This window comes from Eublepharis macularius, chromosome 9 (genome assembly GCF_028583425.1).
Source record: "Eublepharis macularius isolate TG4126 chromosome 9, MPM_Emac_v1.0, whole genome shotgun sequence".
In the NCBI taxonomy this organism is placed as follows: Eukaryota; Metazoa; Chordata; class Lepidosauria; order Squamata; family Eublepharidae; genus Eublepharis; species Eublepharis macularius.
This window is the reverse complement of record NC_072798.1, coordinates 26,347,757-26,370,905: the sequence shown is the minus strand read 5'-3', so window position 1 is coordinate 26,370,905 and position 23,149 is coordinate 26,347,757. Positions and strand designations below refer to the sequence as shown.

General features: G+C 43.2%; 1 protein-coding gene and 1 pseudogene across 2 annotated transcripts in view; both read left to right on the top strand.

Moving 5' to 3' along the window:
• The window catches only part of DGKI (diacylglycerol kinase iota), a 335,998-nt gene that overhangs the window by 268,145 nt on the left and 44,704 nt on the right, over positions 1-23,149 (top strand). Inside the window, exons 27-28 of one of the 2 annotated variants that reach the window (XM_054988623.1) lie at positions 1,156-1,283; positions 3,489-3,614. In XM_054988623.1, coding sequence (XP_054844598.1) covers positions 1,156-1,283; positions 3,489-3,614 — 254 coding nt within the window. The remainder of the gene's footprint in view (positions 1-1,155; positions 1,284-3,488; positions 3,615-23,149) is intronic. The other variant, XM_054988624.1, reaches the window with a different exon arrangement.
• LOC129335817 (ATP synthase subunit beta, mitochondrial-like) lies at positions 13,855-14,810 on the top strand (annotated as a pseudogene).

Genomic DNA, 23,149 nt, shown 5'->3' with positions numbered 1-23,149 from the left:
TATTTTCTTGGATGCTAGAGGAACTTACTTCCAATGAAGCAGTAATAGATTTGCAGCCATAGTTGATAAAAGTAGTCCAGAGAATCACTATGTCCTTCATCTTCAGAACAACACTCTGTGGCATCTCATCTCATTTTACAGATGGAAAACTGAGCCTGAAAGATTCTGACTTGCTCAAGGTTACCAACACTAAGCAGAGATTTTAGCAGTTCTCTCTAATTTTTTCTCTTTTTTTGGCAACATGTTGGCTGGATCTAATGGTCTCTTTACTGTAGTATTCAACTCTCAGTGGCCAACTGAAAATTCTGGGAATGCTGTGCCGTGTGGCCACTGGCCAGCCAGTCATGTGCATCCGCCGTTATGTACAAGATTCATTTTCTGCATTATTTGGCAACTCTAAAAAAATTGATTTCCTCTTTCCTGCCAAAGTTGAGTGGTGAACACATGAAACGGTCTTATACCGAATCAAACCATTGATCTGTCAAACCGAATCAAACTGCTGATCTGTCAAGGTCAGCATTAACTACTCTGACTGGCAATGGCTCTCCAGAGTGTCAGGTCTTTCATACTACCTACAACTTGATCCCTTTCTAAACTATGCCGAGGATTGAACTTAGGATCTTCTGCATGCTAAGCAAATGCTCTACCACTGAGCCATGGCCTCAGCCTGCATCTCAGATAGTAGTTAGGTAGTCACTGTACCTCGTGGTTGGGCACATTTGCTTGGACATACAGGTAATTGGTATGTACAGGATTTTTAGGTGTTTTCCTTGCAACCACCAACACCATGCTAATGGCTCACATGGCCTCTACTCCTAGAATTTGAGTTCAGTCCCATAATGGCACGAACTATTGAATGATTGTTCACAGGGCTTTTTTTCAGCAGGAACGCGGTGGAATGGAGTTCTGGAACCTCTTGAAAATGGTCACATGGCTGGTGGCTCCTCCCCCTGATCTCCAGACAGAGGGGAGTTTAGATTGCCCTTTGCGCCACCAAGCAGCGCAGAGGGCAATCTAAACTCCCCTCTGTCTGGAGATCAGGGGGCGGGGCCACCAGCCATGTGACCATTTTCTCCGAGGGCAACCCACTGAGTTCCACCTCCTCCTTTCCTAGAAAAAAACCCCTGATTGTTCACTTCTTTGCTGTTGCTGCAGGAACATTTGCATTTTGTGACAGAAATTTCGCAGGACGAAATTTTTATCCTGGATCCAGAGCTGGTAGCAACACAGCCTGCAGGAACACCTCCAGGAATGCCCGATCTGGTAGTAGAGCAGGCCTCTGGGTAAGTCCTTTTTCCTTTGATAACATCTAGAATTTTAAATCTACCTATTTTTTCCCTTCATGCACTGGGAGCTTTACCACATGGCTGCTTCCTGTATTTGCAGTTGTGAAGAGGACATGAAAAAAAATGATCACACAGGTTTAAAACCCCAGTCTTGATCTTATTGTGTCCAGGTGCCCCTCTTGCCTCAGATTAGGAGAACTCCCATTTTAACTACGTTGCCGAGCTGTTCACCTGGTGATTATTTGTATCACACAGCTACTTTATTATTTATTTAAAACATTTCTATGCTGACTTTCCACCATTTCAGGGTCCTCAAGGCAGTGAACATTAAAACATTTCAAACATTAAAAAACACTTAAAATACAAAAGCACTTAAAATAAAAAGCATTTAAAATATTATATGTATATAATATTTAAGACAAAAAAAAGATAAAACGCATAAAAACATACACAGAGGGAGGAGGGCTAATAAGAGTTTGTGAAGGAATGCCAAACAAAACAAAACAAAACAAAACCTGCTGGTGGAAGAAAATGATAGAGGAAGACAGATAACTCTCCATGGAAAAGGAGTTCCACCGTTTGGGCACCACAACCGAAAAGGCCCTTTCTCAGGTTGCCACCTGTCTAGCCTTCTAAAGATGACGGGAGTAGTTGGATAAGTTCATATGGGAGTAGGGAATCCTTTAGGCATGCTGGCTGTAAGCCTTAGAGGGCTTTTAGTTAGTTATATATTCAAACCAGAAGTGCAATTGTTTTTTGTAAAATTTAGGCACCAGATTGGAGAAAGGGATGGACAGCTGAGCATTCCCTGCTTGGAAAAATGACTTCCCACTTTTTATAGCAACCCAAATGTAAATCATCAGCCTCACTCTGGCTACTGGTCATGTTTTTTTCACATTTGAATTCAAACTAAGCAAGGGCACCTCTACACTGTAAGATAGTTTCAGGTGGGTAGCCATGTTGGTCTGTAATAGAGGAGCAAGGTTCAAGTCCAGTAGCACTTGAAAGGTCAACTAGATTTCCCGGGCATGAGCTTTCAAGAGTCAGAGCTCCCTTTGTCAGATACAAGGAGTGGGAAAAGGTTTTTATAATCCAGGCAGTGGGTTGCAAATTCAGAAAAATAGACACCCCCCCCCCAGGGTTGAATTGGGACGTTGAATTTTTCTCACACAACAGGTGCTAATTTTCTGCACTTTGCACCCATGCTCTATCAATAATTACAATGTGTGTTTTAGCTAGCTTCCTGACACTCTAATTTACAATTAGGCTTGCCAGCTTCCAGGAGGAACTTGGAGATCTCCCGGAATTACAACTGATCTCCAGGCCATAAGGATCAGTTCTCCTGGAAAAAATGGCTGTTTTGGAGGGTGGACTCTATAGCTTAATACTCTGTTGCAGTTCCTCCCTTAGCACTCTCCTCTCCAGGATATTCCCCCAAAATTTCTAGGAATTTCTAAACCTGGAGCTTGCAACCCTATTAACAATACCCCTCCCACCCTCTGCTTGGATTATAACGACTCCTTTCTTTTTCAACTCCATGTAACTGACAAAGGGAATTTGATTCTTAAAAGCTCATACCCTGGAAATCTAGTTGGTCTTTAAGGTGTTACTGGAACTGAATCTTGCTCTTCAACACTGCAAGGTTAAAGTAGTCTAGAATTTTGATAGGTGTGATTTCTGCCAAAGCACTCTGAAAATTACAGGGCTTAAACATTGTGGGGAGATTGGATACACAATATGGAGCCTTGGAATTGGGAGTGGAGGACTGTTCTGTCCTGGAAAGCCATTACATATGTTATGTCAGAAATAAATGAGGGGACCCCGTATGACAAGAGATGGCCTTTGGGTCCTGTTTGTACGAGGCTGCTTTAGGATTCTTGACAGAATCTCCATTTCAGATCATTAACCCCTTCACAGTGTTACAGTTCCAAGGCTTCCTTGTTTTGGGTGCCATGATGGTTAAAAGAGATGAGAAATGTTTTATGTTCATAGCACAGGCAGGTCCAAAGACATCTGCAAATCACCCCCAAAAGTCCCAGAAGTGGGACCTTACTCAGAGCTGCAGAAAAATGCCCCTTCTCATACAAGTTTGTAGGATCAGTGTAGGAAAATAATGATTAAGGTATAGTCCACGTGGAACAGCAAGATAAGAAGATGCTGTTCTAGACGTAACAGTGCTTTTGTTCTGGATTTCTCCCCCAGAATATCAGATCGATGGAACCCTGCCGTCCGAAAGCGCATGCTGAGTGACAGCGGACTAGGGAAGATGTCCCCCCACTACGAGGTACCTGAAAAACAAAAGGAGGCCAGCCAGACGCACATGCTGCAGTAAGAGCACTCTGCATTTCTCTGCTTGGTGCTGCATTGCTTCCATCACCCAAGGCAATTTTACCCGCTCTTTTACAATGCATTTTGATACAATCTCCTGATGGCCTGCACTCTTTGCTGTTTTCATTGCTGTGCCTCATACCTTTTCACCTAGTTCAAAGCTGTTTTCACACTGCTTACCCAATCATGCAAACCTCCCAGAATGACACACCTTCCTGGCACGATTTCCCGTGATAACTGGAGTTATGATGGGAAATCGCGCCAGGAAGGCGCATCGTTCCAGGAGTTTTGCACGATCGGTAAGCTGTGTGAAAACGGCCCAGGTCTCTTCTTTGGCTGCCTTTCATCATGACACGATTGGGTCTACTGAACCTTTAAAAATACTGTATTTGGTGTAAATGTTACAGTAGAAATTGTTGCAATAGAAATTCCACAAATGAATGCACTATACAATTCACAATGATAAAGTTACGTGAAAACATGGATAAAGGGTTGAATAACAGGCCCAATTCGTACCCACAGCTGAAGTGTGTGTGTGGTGGAGGGGAATAGATGCTTGTGCATTTCCACCATGCCTCCATGTTATAGCCTGTTATGTAGCTACTACATGAAAGCTTTACATGATCTTGCGACCTCAGAAATGGGGCATAGAGATCATATGAATTGCCTTTGAATTCATTAACACAACATGCTGTGTTACAAGCAGGATGGGAGCTGTTGAACATTGATGGTTCTCCATCATAACTTTGAGTGGTTCTAGGTGGGTGTATGACTTGGTTTTCTGCCGTATTAGTCTGAGATACTTTATGAGGATTAGTGCCCCTCACCTACAAATAAGAAAATATAAATTAATAAATATAGGGAGAGCAACTGTGAAGGTTTAACTTTGGCGATTGTTACATCTCTGGGTGAGGAAGAAGGAAAATACCAAAAGACTCTGTACAGAGCCTATCTACAAGAAGGAATCCCCTTGTGGGTGGTTCCATATGAGGTGATAGATCCGAGAGCTGTCGATACTGAGCAACAATGTTTAACTTACAAGGAGATAACCCGAATAGAATCAGCTAAACTTAAAATAAAGACTCAGGAAGAGCTATCACCTAATTACGACTGGTTTCAGTATAGACAGATCAAAGATCTCTATAACTCGGACTCTGTAAAGGGAGGTATACGAACAGAGAATTCGGAACTAGAGCAGACGCTTTTAAAAGATGACAAGAAGGGAATATCTAAGGTATACCAAGTATTGTTGAAATGGTATACTGAAGATGAAACAGTTAAAGTACAAATGGTGAAGTGGGCCATAAATTTTAACAAAGAAATAACAATGAAGGCATGGGAATACTTGTGGAAGACCACAATGAAGATTACAACGTGCACTAGTATCAAAGAGAACATTTACAAAATGATTTACCGTTGGTACATGACACCAAAGAAGATTGCGCTAGGGAATTTGAATGCTTCTAACAAATGCTGGAAATGTAAAAAACATGAGGGTTCCCTCTATCATATGTGGTGGACGTGTGAGGTAGCTAGGCAGTACTGGGGGGAAATAATAAGAGTAATAAGTGAGATTTTACAATTTCAAATTAATAAGAACCCAGAACTCCTGCTACTAAACTTGGGAATGGAGGGCATTCCAGCTCATCACAGGACATTGTTATTTTATATGACAGCAGCAGCTAGACTTTTGTATGCGCAAAAATGGAAAGTACAAGAAGTGCCAACTATTGAAGACTGGATCTACAAATTGCTGTATATGGCAGAAATGGACAAAATGACTAGAAAACTGAGAAACCTTGACCCAGGACAGTTTAACACAGACTGGGAGAAGCTGAAACAATATCTGGTGAAGAAATGGGAGGTGGGAGGAGAACTGTGGCAGTTTGAGAACTATTGAAGTACAATAAAATGCAGAGGGGGGTGACTTTACCGGGGGGGAGAAGAGGTAAACGTGAATCTCTAAGCAGTTATGTTATTAGATTGATATATATAGAATAACAAATAGAATATTGATAGAAAATAACTAACCATAAGGGTTAACTATAAGGACTGACTAACTAATAATATTTTCTTTCTGGTAAGATTTGTATAATGTACCAAACTGAATATGTTTATCTGAAGATATATATGAGTCAAATTGATTGACATCATATGATGACAGTTATATAGATTTACTATTGAAGGGGAATAGAAATACTAATGTAATCAAATATAACTAAAACAGAAAGAAGAAGATAGAATGAGTAACACATAGAGTATAAGTCAAATTGCTTGATTTATATGAATGTATGGTTTATATGGTTTATGATCTATAGAAATATTTGAAATTGGAATTATGAAAAATGGGATAAATTGTCTATCCAATATGGAAATAAGGACTCATAGTTAGGGTACAGAGTATTAAAAATAGTTAAAGAAGTATTGCTTAGAATAAAGGGAGAATATACATTTGTTAGATAGAGGAATTTAAAAGGAGTAAGGGAAAAGGGACAAAGGGTTGGAAAACTGTTGGAAGTCAACAAAAAGGGGGGGGAAAGGGAGGGGGTTAGAAACTGGAAAATGGGAGAATTGATTGTAATGTGAAAATAATTGATCCTAACCCAATAAAAATTTTTCAAAAAAAAAGGAAAATACCAAAAGACAAGCTTATAATTCAGCTCGAGTGCCAGGTGGCGCAGAGTGGTAAGCTGCAGTACTGCAGTCCAAGATCTGCTCACGACCTGAGTTCGATCTCGGTGGAAGCTGGGTTCAGGTAGCCAGCTCAAGGTTGACTCAGCCTTCCGCCCTTCCGAGTTCAAAGAGTAACACTGGTTTCGTTGCTACCAAACTCCTTTTGCTTGAGTGGTTTTCTTGGTCTGGCAGGAGCAGCTGGAACAAATTTCACATGTAGGTTGGCCAGATAATCCATTGTGTTCCCACACTAGCACTACGATTCTCTGTGGGGCTCATTGCAATCTAGTAACACCACGGAGAAGCCCCATTCCCAGCATTTGCACAGCTGTGTGGAATCTCAGGAATGGTAACAAAAATTGTCTTGGCATTGTTCCAGAATTAATTTGTGGCAAATCCGTTAGTTTCTTTTAGAAAGAAAAAGCACTATATATTTTGACACTCATTTAAAAGCTGTCTTTTGGGATTATACCAGTTTTTTCTGATTTAGTGCAATCTGTTTTTCCATAATTTCAAAACTCCCTTTCAATGATCTTCCAGTTATCTTGTATTCAACCGTTTCTTGGTTCTGTCCTTTAGGAAAAAATAAAAGCATTGTAACACCCAGGTGGACTCTAAAGTTAGGCAGTTGGAAGCCACTCTTGTTGGGAAGTAAATTTTGGGTAACCTTAAACAACAGTAAATTGTTTATTACTTAGCTTACTACAATATTTTTACTGTTATTGTGATTCATATGTGCCACTCGTTAAGTTTAGTGTTATCTTTGTATATCAGAGCCTGTGTGACATAGTGGTTAGTATATCAGACTAGGACTAGGGAGACCAGGTTAACAGCCCCATTCAACCATGAGCCTCATTTGGTAACCTTGGGTGAATCACTCTCTCAGCCTATCTTACTTAACAGTGTAGTTCTAAGGATAAAATGAGAGATGGGAGAACCGTGAGCACTACCCTGAATTCCTTGGAAAAGCAGAATAAAAGTATAATAGTTCTTTCTCCCCCGTTTAGCCAGTATGTGGGGCACCAAGTGAATTTTCTTCCTCAGGAAACAAAATCTATCGGAAAGTACCTCATATATGAATAAATGCCATGATCTTTTGTAGGCTCAGACCTACTTCATCAGAATGTATGAAGCAGTCTGATAACTTGGTAGATTCATATATAGTGAAGGAGTTTCAGAGTGAAGCTAAAGAGACACAATATTAAATGTTTACCAGACTATAGAGTGTCCTTAATTCCAGACGTAAAATATGAAATATGAAATACTAGCAGAGATCAATACTACACCTGATTCGAATCCCCTAGTCTTCTGGAAATGTGAGGGCTAAAACACAACTATGCTTAGAGTTCATGTTCAGAGTTCCTGGCATTTTTAAGAAGTTAATTATCTGTAGTGGAGGGCCTCCTTTCAGATTGGAACCATGTTGTGCAGGGAGGGAAGGCCGAAGCCTTTCCCCCACAACAATTTTCCTGTCCTGTTACAGCTGTGGGGAGGTACTACATTGTGGAAACTTATCTGTAGTACTGATAAATGTGCATTTCCCCAACAGGGCAAACAAAGATTTCCTGAGGCCATTTCAGGTTCAGAAAATGGTGGAGGGGAAGGAGACTTTAAACTCCTTCTCTCTCTGGTCCCAATCCGGTTCCAATCTGAATCTGGGCCTCATGTGCCTGAGCATTAATGCTAAAAATCTCTGGGAGCTCCAAATTGGAACCAGGCCCTCTTAGAGGTCCAGTCCACTTCCAGCTTTTAGGTCTCTAACAGAGTTGCCAATAATTTCCAGATATTTGGGGTTAGAATGGTGGAGTTTGGGGAGGTGATGGACCTCAGTGGGGTCTAATGCCATACAGTCAACCTTCCAAAGCTGCCGTTTCCTCCAGGGGAACTGATCTTTGTAGTCTGTAGATGAGTCATAATTTCAATTATCCAGGCCCCACCTGGAGGTTGGCACCCTTATATAATAAAAACAAACAATGAAAGCAAAATATAGCAAAAGATTAAGAAGTTGCAAAACTTATCAAATGCCAAAACCTTTGAAGTAAAGCACTTTTGGTGGAAAGGCGGCTAATAAATGTTTTAAATAAAACAATTAAGAAGTATTTGTTTGAAGGCCACTTTGAGTTTGAGTCCCTGGTGAAATGGCCCTCTTGATCTTGCATGTAAGTCCAAGTATGTGTCTGGTTTTGATCCCAGGTGAATGCTAGACTTTCTATGTTGCTACTGGGGAAAGCCCAGAAGTGATATTGGTAGGAATCTCCAGAAATGCATATTTTTACCACAGAGTTTGTGGCAATTCCTAGAGCTACCCTGCATCACTTCTGGGTTTCCCTGGAAGTCATGTAGCAACATTGCCAAAATTGAACTCCCATGTCCTCATCTCCAACCCTCCCGCCGGTTGGCAGGCTCAGCCTAGGAACACTACTTGAAGCCCAGGAGACTCATCCCCATTATTCATTAACTGTTTTAACAGTTATTCATTATTATTGTTATTATTCATTAACAGTTTTAATGAATGTATCCTTAGTTGGATGGCTATTCTAATATGAAAAGGATATTTGTTTGTAGGCACTCTATGGCAGGAAAGCTATATGAGTGTGTGAGGTTGGGGAGTGTGTATCCTCTCCTTCAAGCAAATCCTGTTTCTCCTAGTAGGAGGCTCCCTTGGTGTTTATGGAGTCTCAGATATGGAAAAGGGAGGGGGTTCTCATTGCCATATTTTTCCATCTCTCCTTGGTCTCTCTCTCATGGCCTGTGGAAAGAGCTGATACTGCCCTCCCCAGGCAGCAGTTTGTGCCCTCAGGAGGGCCCGTGCAATGACCTACATGTGTCTAGTTGTTCCTCCCATGAAGAGAAAGTCTAACCAGAGGCCAGGAATGAGACCAACCAATCAGGTTGCTTTTTCCTGTCCTACTTCCTCTCCCCCAGCCTTGAATTTAGTTGATGGTGGCAGCCAGGCTTTAAACTGTGGATTGCCCATAAGGGTGGGTGGTCCTTTGTCCTGTGCTGGGTGGTGACAAATGAGTCCAGGGCTGGGCTTGGTAGAGCCCTGATCCTGGACTTGTGTCTATTGGTGGGATGAAAGAATAATACTGTTTTACTATCAATAATGTGATATACACAAGAATATCTTTGACAAATATGAAAACAGAGAGCTATAAATGGCTGTTAAATTTATTTTCATCAGGTCATCTATAAAGTATAAAAAAGTTATGTGCATATATACCCGTGGGGGGGGGGTGTCTGCCATCCCTCAGCTGGGGGGGATAGTTTCCAAAATGGCATCCCATGACACTGCAGCATCACTTCTGGTGGCATAATCAATGATGACATCACTGTGTTGCGGGTTGCTCTATGATTTTCCTGAAACTCTAGGGGGGAAAACAGAGTCTTGGAGGGATTCTAGAATACCCCATGATGTAGTGATGTCACTTCAGGACACGCAGCCAGAAGTAATGTTTCAGCATTGAGGGTTACAATCCTGCCTCCCACAATGTGCCCTGCAGCCATATTGAATGGTGGCAGGTGATCCAAGCATAAAGCTGGGCGGTTGCCTACCAAAGCAGGGAACCTGCCCCCCCACACAGAGAATGCATTCCTGCCCCCTTGCCTCCCTGATGTCTCAGAGATTATGCCCAATGAACTCATTAAGGCCATAACTAGGTCACTTCATCTGTGTACCAAGCTTACATTTCAGACTGTATCTCCATGCAGTCGTTCTGGCACAGGAGAGGCACAATAAATGTGAATTGAAGCTGTTAGCAGGGATCATGGTGAGCATTTGCACAGTGAACACCTCATAACCTGCATTTTCAGGATGCCACTCAGGTTGTATGAATGGATCCAAGAAGCAAGATCCCTTCGCCCTCAGACCACCTGGGGAAAAAAGGAGACTGTGGATTTTAGGGGTACTGCTGGGCAAAATCTTGATTGTTGTTGTTGTTGTTTATTTATAGTCCACCTTTCTCACTGAGATCCAAGGCAGATTACATACTGCAAGTGACTACAATATAATCAATAGCTAGGATATTCACAGAGCAAAAATATATATGATCAACAGTTAGGGCATTCAATGAAAACAGATACAGTAGGGCACAGTTGCTGCATAAGGCTGTGTACATAGATGGAACCTTTCTGAATTCAAGAGTAAGTAATTAATGTGACATCTTTAGCAATGCTGAATGGAGCAAATCTCTATCAGCAGACAGTACCCAAACGGCTGGTCTATAGTCCCTGTCCTTTACCAAGATACGTCTTTGAGTGGTTTCTTATGATACAGCCCTATGATGCAGGTGATGTGCACATTTCCCATTAATGCAACTGGAGGAGGCCTTTTTAGAAGAAGATTATGCTTAATGGCATTGACCTGGCTTGAAACAGACTTCTGTGGCTTTCTCCCATTGTGTTCTGCTGTCGTCCTTGCAAAAAGCCAAATGAAACACTTGGTGAAGCACAACTCTGTTTGCTTAAATGAGTCCTATGCAAATGCAAGTTTCCCCTGCATTAGCGCTTCTAGTCCCCCCACCCCTGTCATTTAGGGACAGGATTGCAAAGAGCCTAGATAAAAGCAGTGGCTTCTGATAAGGAACATTTCTGGCCTTTTTCATGTGTGCTGAAAGTACAATATGCTGTTAAATACTGGACACCCCGTCCCCCTACCTGTGGAGTGGATAATTTTTATAATTCTGATTCCCTAAGGTGGAAGCAAGATTGCGCTTTCTCCTTCTTCCTCTTGGAAACAGAGGCTTTTAATTGTGTTTTTGTAGCATCTCTGCACCTGACTCAAAGTTGAGGAAATTCGCCCTGCTGACAAATTGCTCTGGCAGGTAGTGACACATAAAATGCACCCACATGCCAAGAGATTACAAATTGGCATCTTCCAAATGAGCTTGCTGTTAATTAGCACCACCTCCCTTCCTCCCTTGGCTTCCCAGGCTGTGTTCCTCTCCCTGACATGAAATCCTTACAACTCGGCCTCCAGCTTCTCTTTGGGAGTCATTCTGAGGAGCAGAACAAATTCTTGGTCAGCTATGAACACTACTTGCCTTGGCAGAGGAATATTTTGCTCCCATTGGCTCTCCAAATATTACCAGCAAATAAAAGTTTCGAAACTGGAGTATCCTCTACAATAATTCCAACACTTTTAGAGAGAAACCCATTGTTGACACAGGTAGATATAGTAGCATGCACCACTTTCTGTACAGAATAGTATCTGTTTTCTCTCCAACTCCCTAACCAAGGGATTTTTTAATTTAGATTACGTTCACTTAGAATCTATGGCTGATTCCGTACACGTTTGATAATGCACTTTCAATGCACTTTATCAATCGTTTGAGGTGGATTTTTTGTTCCGCAATCTGCACACGAAAACATCCGTTCCACATGATCTATAAAGAGGATTGGAAGTGCATTATTCAACGTGTGCGGAATCAGCCCATATTTCACCCTTCGCTTTCCCTTTGGTTTATCTTATCATTTCATCTGAGCTGTATGGGCTGACAAAAAATAGAGTTGTGCTGCATGAAAGAAAAGAATGAACTAATAAGAGAGTAAATATGATTTATGTGATGGGCTTCCATTTGAATGGCAAACAGGACAAGGGGCAAAATCCAGATTAAAGCAGAAGAATATCAGCAAGAATGTGTTTCTGCGAGCCAGTTGCCTGAATTTCATTATTCATAGTGGAAATTGTTAAACAAGGTATTGTTAATGGACTTCAGTTGTATCTTCACAGATTTGAAACCATGGTTGGGTGAGATATGAAAGGGGGTGCACCGATTCTAGAAAAGACTCCAGACTGAATTTAATCACCTGAACAATACAGGTTGCACAATGGCACCTCTTCACAAGTCTCAATTCTCAAGAAAAAAACTTAGTAACTCTTTTGTCCCTACACAGTGTGCTCTGATCACTGAGGAAAGAAGCTATATCTAGCAATCTTCAATTGCTCCCCCCGCAAAAGCTAGTCTCTTTGGTGTCTCAGGATCTGGTTTCACAATGGAAAATTGTGTCTTTCCTCATTCTCTCGCTTGTTTCATACCACATATTGTTTTGTTTTTTCTCTCTGGGCTCCCTGTTTTGTTTGTAAGTATCCAAATCCCATTCATTGTTCAGTACTTTAGATTTTTACAATGATTTTTTTCCAATACATTTTAATTACTTTTGAACTGAGACATCCACCTAAAGATGTTCTGCTGCTATATGCTCAGTACTGCTAGTACCATACTGCGTAGTACAGTAAAAGCTTTGTTATCTGATGTTCGATTACCCAGAATGCTCAGTTAAACAGCATCATTCAGAAGGCAAGCTTCTAGCCCTCAGCCAACTTACCCATGTCTTCAGCAGTGTGCATGCCCCTCTCCTGTTTCTCCCACCAGCCACCTGAACTCCTTTGACTATTGCTATTCCTCTAATAGTTGATACTGCTAGCTTAAATCCCCCTCCCCTCAGCACATCTTCAGCTATTAGCCACTAGCTCTGCTGGAGGGCTACCAAGTAGCTGGCGCATTTGCCTGCCTGCCTGCTGTGTAAGCTGGTTACATGTTTGGGCAGGGGGGAAGGGGAAGGGTCCCGCCAGGCATGGGGGCTGTTGCCATAGAATTCCCCAAAGGGGTGTGTGCGCTGTAGATTCCTCTCTGTAGGGGATGAAGTAAAGCAATAAGCTTGAGCATTGTGTATGTCTGATTAACTGGAAACCCCCATTCTTCATGTATTACACTGTTCTTGGATGCTTTGTGCTGCAGGAGTATATTGCCTTTATTCAGTAACCTACCTTGAGTCTCCGTGAGAAAGTCAAAAAGAGCAAGAGTCCAGTAGCACCTATGTGGTGATAGAGAGCACCCTCATGTCATAGCTTACTTATGGTGAGCCCCTGGTGTGTTACCCAAAGAGCAGGTCTCCTTGTGAGTAGAGGGACTTAACAACAAGGAGAAACTTGCAAGAGGAGGGTAACGGATCTTTTGCACCAATGTATACGAGGATCCCTTCCTCTAGAGAACCCTTTCAATAAGCAGGCAGATGTTCAGTCAAAAAGGAGGTTTTATTTAAAATTTTACAGATCAATTGCACACAAAACACACAGCACACACACACAGCTAACTAGAAAAAACAGGGAGGAAAGTTGGAGTTGCAGAGGTAGTGTTATAGTTACCAGGTCCAGAAGATTGGGAGTGTCCGAGGGAGAGCAACTTCAGTGACCAGTACTTCATGGCAAGAGGGAGAAGGACTCAGACATGCCATCTGAGGGCATGTGGAAGTCCAGAACACACACACCCTGAGCACCTGGCGGGACAGTCAGATGTATTGTGAAACATGCCCTGAGGCAGGACTGAATCTCTGCCCTAAAACAATGCCTTAATAATTCTTCCCAGGGTGGGACAAAGGACTGGGAAACTGTCTCCGGGGTGAGACAATGAACTAGGAAGGTCTGATTTAGTCTTCCTGAGAGGAACTATAGGTGTAAAATGATTGTTTGATGACCCACGGTGGCTGGATGGGCAAGGCTATAATATGAGAGTGGGTAAAGGGTAGAATTGGCAGGGTATGTGAATGGATTCATTCAAATACTTCTATGATCATGGAGCTGATCAACAGTGTTGCAAAAGCACACGGTGGCTACTCAGTATTTGCTAGTGTGGGGGAAAGAACTCATGAGGGGAATGACTTGTACCATGAAATGATTGAATCTGGGGTTATCAACTTGAAGGATACCACATCCAAGGTCTCCCTTGTTTATGGGCAGATGAATGAACCACCAGGTGCTTGTGCCAGGGTTGCTCTAACTGGGTTGACTGTGGCAGAATATTTCAGGGACCAAGATGGTCAGGATGTGCTGCAGTTCATTGACAACATCTTCCACTTCACACAGGCTGGATCCAAGGTGTCTGCTTTGCTGGGTAGGATCCCCTCAGCTGTGGGGTACCAGCCCACTCTAGCAACTGATATGGGTACCATGCAGGAGAGAATCACAACAACCAGGAAAGGTTCAATCACTTCTGTGCAGGCTATCTATGTGCCAGCTGATGACTTGACTGACCCAGCTCCTGCCACCACATTTGCCCACTTGGATACCACCACGGTGCTGTCTCGTGCCATTGCTGAATTGGGCATTTATCCAGCTGTGGACCCTCTATGATCCATGACCCACTTCCAGGATCATGGATCCCAATATTGTAGGGCAGGAACATTATGATGTTGCCCGTGGGGTGCAAAAGATTCTGCAGGACTACAAGTCCCTCCAGGATATCATTGCAATTTTGGGTATGGATGAGTTGTCTGAAGAACATAAATTGACTGTAGCCCGTGCCCGTAAGATCCAGAGATTTCTTTCGCAGCCCTTCCAGGTGGCTGAAGTCTTCACTGGCCATGCAGGCAAACTGGTGCCTCTGAAAGAAATGATCAAGGGGTTCCAGCAGATCCTGAAAGGAGAGTATGACCATCTCCCAGAGCAGGCCTTCTACATGGTGGGACCCATTGAAGAGGCTGTGGCAAAGGCTGAGAAGTTAGCTGAAGAACATTCATGAGTCTAACAGCTGAACCTGCGCTCCTCTGTCACTGGTTCATATTGTCCAATTCCCTGATATGTCTGAAAAGTATTTAAAGTTTCCAATAAAAACATCTTCTGGGATTAAAAAAGAAAAGAAAAAAAGATTCATTCAAATACTTCTGGAGACCTCCATTGTTCCATGGTTATGCACAAACTCCAGGGTGTGGGGCTAAGTTAATCTTATTTCACTTCTTACATTCCAGTACTTTTCCATCTCCTGCCTAGCCAGGCAGCTTGTCTGTGTTTTAAACACATGAGCAGAGGGGCTTATGATATTGTCTATATTCATAAGCCTTAATATCGTAAGGGCAAGTATGACCACTTACAGGTGGACTTTTCATGGCAAGAAGCTAATGGAGGTGGTTTTCCACTGCCTGCTTCTGCATCCCTGGTCTTCGCTGGAGGTCTCCCATCCAATCACTAACCAAAGCCAACCCTGCTTAGCTTCTGATCAGGCTCACCTTGGGTTTTACAGATCAGGGCAATAGCACCTCTAAGACTAACAATGTTTGTGGTAGGCTTACTTCTTGAAGAAGTGAACTTGAAGATGTGAACTGTGACTAGACATGGGCACGATCTGAATTAAGATTTCAAAAAAACCCCGATTTTGGGGTCTGCGCCATCGTGACTTAGCTAATCGGTTCTGTCCATGGCAACCAATCCAGCAGTCGGGGGTTTGCTTGCTCGGGACTTGATCGGATATATCGGTTTCTGTTCAGAATTGCAGACACTTTTGCGCCACTATTTTATTCCCGGGGCAACGGAGCTAGGGGAATGAGCTGTGTTTGCCCTCCTTCTGTCACCCTCGAAACACGCATGGAAGCCCAGCTTTCCTTGATTAGCAGGCTTCCTTCCAACCACGGAGCAGCAACCCAGGGGAGGGAGGGGGAAGGGGGTGTTCTGAAGCCATGGGCACAAAGGAAAGGCAAAAGGCAGCGTGGGAGGCTGGGAGGCCGCCTGCACCGTTTGCCTTTCCCCAGGACAAGGGGTACCCGGGCAAGCCGGCTGCCTCTTGTCTTGCGGGGCAGGTGAACGGTGCGGACAGCTGCTGAGCCACTCACGCTGCCGCCAGCTCCACAGCACACTGGGACAGCCGGCTTGCTGCATGGGCGGGGGGGGGGGACCCAGGAGCGTGTGCGCGCATGCGCACACGCAAGAGCCTGACTACGGTTGCCCTGGGCGCTGGCAACCATAGATCCGGCCCTGGGAATGTCCCCTCCCTGAGGGGAGGTGGCTCGTTGCTGGGTTAAAAACTTCCCCCCCTCTACTCTAAGTGTGTGTGTGTGTGTATGAATGTCCCCTCCCTCCCCGAAGGGAGGCGGCTCATCGCCACCTCCCCCTGCCCGCTGGGCCTGGCGGCTGCTGCCACCAACCAACATTCCTATATTGCTGGAAACAGCGGGGCACCCTCCCGCTTTGGCCTTCCTGATTCCGGACCGGAAACAGGAATTGATCGGTTAGAATTGGTGGCCTGGGTTCGGCAGTGGCCCGGATCCACGAACGGCTTATTCGGTATTTTTTTTTTGGATCGTGCCCATCTCTAACTGTGACTCACAAAAGCTCATACCGTACCACAAATGATATTAGTCTTATAGGTGCTACTGGACTCTTGCTCTTTTCAACTGCTACAGACAGACTAACATGGCTACTCATCTTGATCTATCAGTGAGAAAGGTGTGCGATAAATAAAGTAAATAAATAAATGCTGGCTAAGGAAGGTATATACTTCTACAAAACAAGAGATTTCACTTCAGTTTATCCAAAGCAGAAACCATCATTTCATAATGTCAGCTAGAACCTATCATGCTGTTAACTTAAAAGTGAATAATGGCTGGCCTGGGCCTCAACCAACTCTCTGTGCCTGCTTTTATAAGAGGGTACAGAGACCCATTTCAGTAAGAAAAATTAACCTTACTTGTCACTGGTTCAAACAAAAACATAAAGCATTCAGCTGAGCAACATCTGACTAACAACATCTGAGCAAAGGAAAATGAGATGCGTGATACCCCAGGTCTAAAACTTACCCTCTAACACTGCAACTTATACTGGAATAATTCTGTTTAGGATTGCAGTGTAAGAGGTAGGAAGAATCTCATTCAGCTGTCCAGATTTTTTCTTCAGGCTCTGTTCATATCTTTACCTTTCTTCACGATCCTGTTGGCCTTCTTCCTCCTTAAAGTTTGACTCAACTCTCATCTCCATCCATGCCCCCCATCCCTCTTCTTATCCCACTTGAAAATGTCTGTCTTCCCCCCCAAAACAGCCATTTTCTATATAGAATCTGTGCCACCACTTGCTGTTTATGAACCCTAACCTTTGTGGTCCTTATTCAGATCAAGGGCAAAGGTTATTCACTCTACCTCTTCAGGTGTCATTATTTACATTTTGAACATTTTCTCTGAGAGGATGAAAAACGACCCTAAACCTGCAGTCTGAAGTGGTACAGTCCAGGGAAACCTTTACAATTAGATTCTGATTTATAAATAAACTGGGTTTTCATTTAATTGTTCCTATGATTCTTCCAGAAGATATTGAGGCTCTGGCTAATGTAAATATGTTTTCATTTCTCCTGAAATGAAACATAAGTTGTTGTGTAGTTTGCTTATTTGTACTTAATTATGAGTCTTTCTCCTCCTAGTGTCCTTTTCTTCTTGTTTAGCTTCATAGGATGCCCTCTAGGTGGCACTAAAACTTCAAGGCTGGCACCTTGTATAACTTCTCTATTCTCTAACTTGGCTCAAAATTTGAGTAGAAAAAGTAAATCGCAGAAGATAGCTGGGGCAAAAAAATACTGAACGAATGTGAGGTATGACCCAAGAAGCAGAGGGAGAAATGCACCAGAGTTGCTGCCCTTTCCTTTTAATGTGCAATTTCAATTCCACAGTATACTTCAGAGGTTTTTCGACACTGCACTCTATTGCAGACCAATCTGTTACAGTAGTTATGTGTACAGATGGAGACCGAAGCAGAGGGGAGTTAGGAAAATGCCAGGAAAGTCCAAATCAAAGCATTTAATAAAGAGCTAAAATTGCACTGCTTGGATTGCTGCATCCAGATGATACCAGAAATCTCAGGATGGCATTTGGAAATTGGCAGACAAATAAATAGCTAGACTTCCTTCATAGAATGGGATTTCATATGATTTGTGAAATACTCTCCCTGGTTTGGATGGTGCTGTTGTTTGCTAGATATTATCACTACTGTTTTTGATGCTATATCGAAAGGAAGAAATGATCAGGCTTTTGGAAACATGGAACAATTCAGTGGAAGTGTGTAAGTCTATTAGAGCACCAACAGAAAGAAGGCTTGTGGCACCTAAAAGGCCAACTGATTTATTGTGGCATAAACTATAAGTGCACTAGAGCCTATTTAATCAGAAACATCCTTTGCCACAATAAAACTGTTAGTTTTACAGGTACCATAATATACCTTTTCATGTTTTCCAGTGGAGACATATCCCTTGGACACTATTTGAGTATGGATAAAATATAGCCTGGCACAGGTTTATAAGTCTGTAGGTGAACTATCAAATATTCCTCTTGAGCAGATTTCATTCCTGCAACCATCATGTCTCTCTCTGAAGGATTTATTTTTACCCTTGTAGGATCTGCATTTTTTTAAAAAAAATCATCTTTCAAATAATTCTCACTTGTATTAAAAGGTATTTTCTTGCAAAGTGTGAGAGTTTGGTCAAATTTCCTTTGACAAATTTCCTTTCCCCCCAGTCCTTCATCTTTAGTACTAGTTCTTCTTCTTCTTTTCCAGCTGTTGCTCTTGGTGCTATAGGTAAGGGCCAGTTCATAAGTTACAGAGAAATGTTCTGGAGTTATATGCCTACCAAGTATATGCGGGCCCGATTCAGATTGGGACTGTGGTGTGCAGGAAGAGGTGTATGCATATCTCTTCGTACTGCTTCCCTAATCAGTATTGCATCAGCTGCACTGGTTACCGGTGGAGTACCAAATCAGGTTCAAGGTTCTGATATTAACCTATAAAGCCCTATGCAGACTGGGGCTGGCGTATCTGTGGGGCTGCCTCTCCCCATATGAACCCCAGAGAACTCTTCGCTCCAATGGTAAATATCTGCTGAAGGTCCCTGGCCCCAAGGAGGCCAGCCTGGCGTCGACCAGGGCCAGGGCCTTCTTGGTCCTGGCCCCAGCCTGCTGGAACGTTCTGTCTAATGAGACCAGGGCCCGGCAGGACTTGTTATCTTTCCGCCAGGCCTGTAAGACGGAGCTGTTCCGCCAGGCGTATGGTTGGTGTTAGGCGGAGCCCCCCTGTCCGGTCGAGCATGAGTTGTGCTCTCCCCACTACTAGTGACATCCTCCATCTGTTGAGTACTCTCTGTTAATGCTCTGGTGATGGCTAAAAGGTGGTGCCGCTGTGTATGTGTATAGTGTATTTTATTGTGCCGCGGTGTATATACATATGTATTTTTAACCTTTGACATCTTAGTTGTTTTATAATTTATAATTTTAAACTTATGAATTGTCAAATGTATTTTAAATTGTGTGCAAATTGTAATCTGTCCTGAGCCTGCTGGTGTGGGGAGGGCAGAATATAAATCTAATAAATTAAATTAAATCAAATCAGAAACCGGATCAAAGAGCTGCTGTTTGCCCCTCTGGGGAAATGGGCGTGTTCTGATGCCTGCATGTAAGTTTCCTCAACAGGACAAACCGTTGACTGTCTTGGGGACATTTTGGGTCAGGCAAACATGATGAGAGTTAAGCACCCTCTCTGAGGTCTTCTTGTGGCTTTAAATCTTAAATACATTTCCCCCCAGTTGTCACTGTGTTGCAGAACTGCAGCATACGTTATAGGTGTTAGGCTGCCAGTCTTCAGCAGGGGCCTGGGAGGTCTCCCAAAATTGCCACTGATCTCCGGACTATGGGGCAGCTTCAGGGAACAGACTATATGGCATCACACTCCACTAAGCTCTCTCCTCTTCCCAAACTCTGCTGTCCCCAGGTCCCAACCCCAAATCTCCAAGAATGTTCCCTGTTGGAGGTGGCAACCCTAGCTGCGGTTCTGAGATTCAGGAGTACTTTGAAGCAAACGTAATTGATATTGTGGGAATTAAAGCATGCAGATAAGGAATATAGGAACTGAGAGAGTAAGATGCAGTTGAACAGAGGTTCCCCCCACCCCTAAATCACAGTGCTGTCCTGAGCAAAGTTGCACACTTCTAGTTCTATAGAACTCATTGCAAGTATTTCCCTTTTCCTTAGCTGGTTAGCTAGCAGAAATCCGTTCCAAGTAAATTAGTGAGTATGCAGAACTGTGTTACCTGAGTAGCAAAGAAGAAGAGAACAATAACACCCAATAGATGTACAATAATTCGAAAAGGCTCACTTTAAAATAGTCTGGGTAGCAGAGGGTTTCAGTTACACGGTTAAAAATAGCTGCTTTACTTCAGCTTGACATTTCTCTGGAGGCTTTTGTCTTTATGCATAATGTACCCAGTTGCTGGAATTTCTGGAATTAGAATGTGCCTGGAGGAGGCTGGTTGAATTTCCGTGAATCTTCACATCTCATCCACCAAGCTCCACAATGCAAACTCCTTCTGTGCAAATACATTCCTGCACTGTCGTCTCTCTCAGCCCTCAAGCCTCCTGCATACCAAGGGGATGTTCTTAAAAACATCTGGAAGTGTCTGGCTGGAGAAGATGCTATTCTAATACTGAAACTACCTTGGTCAGAAATGACCTTCAGTTGAGGACCTTTAGAGAAACTGAGCCTTTATTTCTAGACTAGTTGTGGTGGGTTCTGTCTGGCACTCAACCAGGCACTTGGCTGGGAATCTAGCCTAAAGAATTACAGTGGACTGAGTCTGTTGGTGTCTCAGAGCCCTCTGTGAGGGGTGGTGGAGAACATTCCCATCAAGTCATAGCTTGCTTATGGCGGCCCCTGCTGGGGTTTTCAAGGCAAGAGACTAAGAGAGGTGATTTGCCATTGCCTGCCTTTGCATAGCAACCCTGGTCTTCCTAGGAGGTCTCCCATCCATTTCCTAACCAAAGCCAACTCTCTTTAGCTTCCAAGATCTGATGAGATCGGGCTTGCTTGGGCTATCCAGCTCAGGGCCCTCTACGAGTACAGAAAAGAAAATGGACTTCTTTGATACATAAGCAGTATGACGCCTCTGTATTGGCTACACCTAGTGTGAGTACTAGGAGTGTGACTTTCTGTTTTTCCCTCTAGTCAATCTAGAGTGGTATTTTTTTTCTTGCTCAAGCCCCTTACCACTGGGGCTCTGAGCAGGACATTCTTCAGGCCCAGAGTACACTAAAGTAGAGGTGCTCAAAACACCCTCCAGTTTGGATTGTATCCTGTTTGTTGGTTGTGAAAAGAGGCCTGATTTTTCAATTATTGGTTTGGCAGCTTGTCTGTCTGTTCGTTGGTGTTCAACAAGTTGTTTCACTGTATTCCTTGCTAGCCATGCAGTACAGCACAACTGGCTTTTCATGCATGCACAGTCTCTCACAGCCTGATTGAGTTCTAATACTTCCCCCGCCCTAGCTGCTTTACTGCTCAGCTCAGCGGGAATTGTTTAAAGAGACAATTAGATCATATACAAGTCACATAAATCGGTCAACAATAGATGCTGTATTTCAATAAAATCTTACCTTTTGGTGGTTGGCTAAGTAGTCTTTAGCGATGCTGTTGTCTGCCAATCAGTTCAAATCAGCAGCATCTTTGTGCATGCACAGGTTTGGGAAAACCTGATGCAAACCAGTCCAGCAGACATTTGTGACTGCCCGACAAGAATCAAAGCGGTCGAGTGATTGGCTCACATCCAATCACTTTGAACACAGTAAGTTTGACAGTCAAACATGTTCACGGCAAAATTCAGAGCATTCCTACACTGGCGTTGCTTGCTAGCCACAGCTGGGCTCTAACGGGAACATTGCACTAGCAGGAGTGTACACTTTATAATTTTCTTGGTATTACTTACCGTGGCATTTCCCTCCTCCTCATCTTTTCAGAATGCAGAGCTGATTATCTCTACCTGTCTTGCTGTGACAGCAGTGCTATAGAGATCTATTAAAAAATGCTAAAGTAACTGCATGCTCATCATGACTGCAAAGTGAATAATTGTATGCAGCTTCTTCTTTTTTTTTAATTTTGGTAATTGTAAAGGACCGTCTCTTCTGCCACTGGATGGCTACATAGGGTGCCAAGCCTTGTTCTCATAAGCAAACAGGTTTAATAACACATAACATGTGCTCCTTTTCTTCTGATTCTCTCAGGAAGCAGTGCAAAAGAAACCATACAGGAAAGAGTTGACAGACTCTCTTCCAAAATATGACTATGAGTGATGGTGGAAATCATTAGCCGAAGTAGTGTTTCAGCATGCCTCTCTGTTTCTGAGTTCTTATGTTTACAGGGTGCCTCTGACTTGCCTCAGTGATTCTGTTAGTTTTCCTGTGTTATGTAAGGGTTATACGCTGATGTTGCTGCGTTGACTGGGGGCAGGGAGTACCAAAAGATGAGGCAGAGCAGTATTTTTGGAGTTGCCAAATTGCAGACCGGAAGCTGTGCCTCTTAAGCATTCTTATGGGTATTAATTGATCTCCATGCAACACAATGAACCGAATGGAACTCATTTCTACCAGATGTCATAATGGTACCTTAGATGTCTTGAAAGAAAAGAGTAGATGGTTTCAGAGAAGACAGGTCAATCAGCAACTAGTAGCCACAAGTGTCTGTGTGATGGATGGGCTAGAGTGTGTTGGGCTTAGACCATGGGAAAGCTCGTGAAGAAAAAATGCGAGACGACTTTTGCCTGTAAATGCATCTTTGGCTTGATCCAGCAGAGCATTTCTTACGTCTTCTTATTCCACATTAAGTTCCATGTGAGATAGAAATTGACTTTTTAGATTATGGTGAGACTGAGAGAATTTGGGAGGAAGAGGAGGTCTGGGTGGCAGCAGCCTAATCTCCAGCGGCCTTCAAGGTGAGGAGAAAGAGGCTGCAGTCCCAATTATGGGGCAGCAGAAGTCAGCTTGAGGTAGAGCATGGGAGAGAGGAACCCACAGCGGCTGGGGGAGGGCAAAGAGATGACTTTCTATTAATTAAGCGCTCTGTATTGGTCTCTCTGCATTTTCCAACTGACGATTCACTGAGGGGAACTCAATCCTAGAAGCTAATATTGGCTTGATTTGGCAAAAATAATATTTTATATCTTGCTTTCAAACAGGCTATCATATCTTTGCATTAAAAATATGAAGATTTTATGGGAATTTCTTGTCTGCACTGAGAACAATATTGCCAGTGGGGCTATTACATATATTCTGGAACTATACTGTCAGATTGGCTC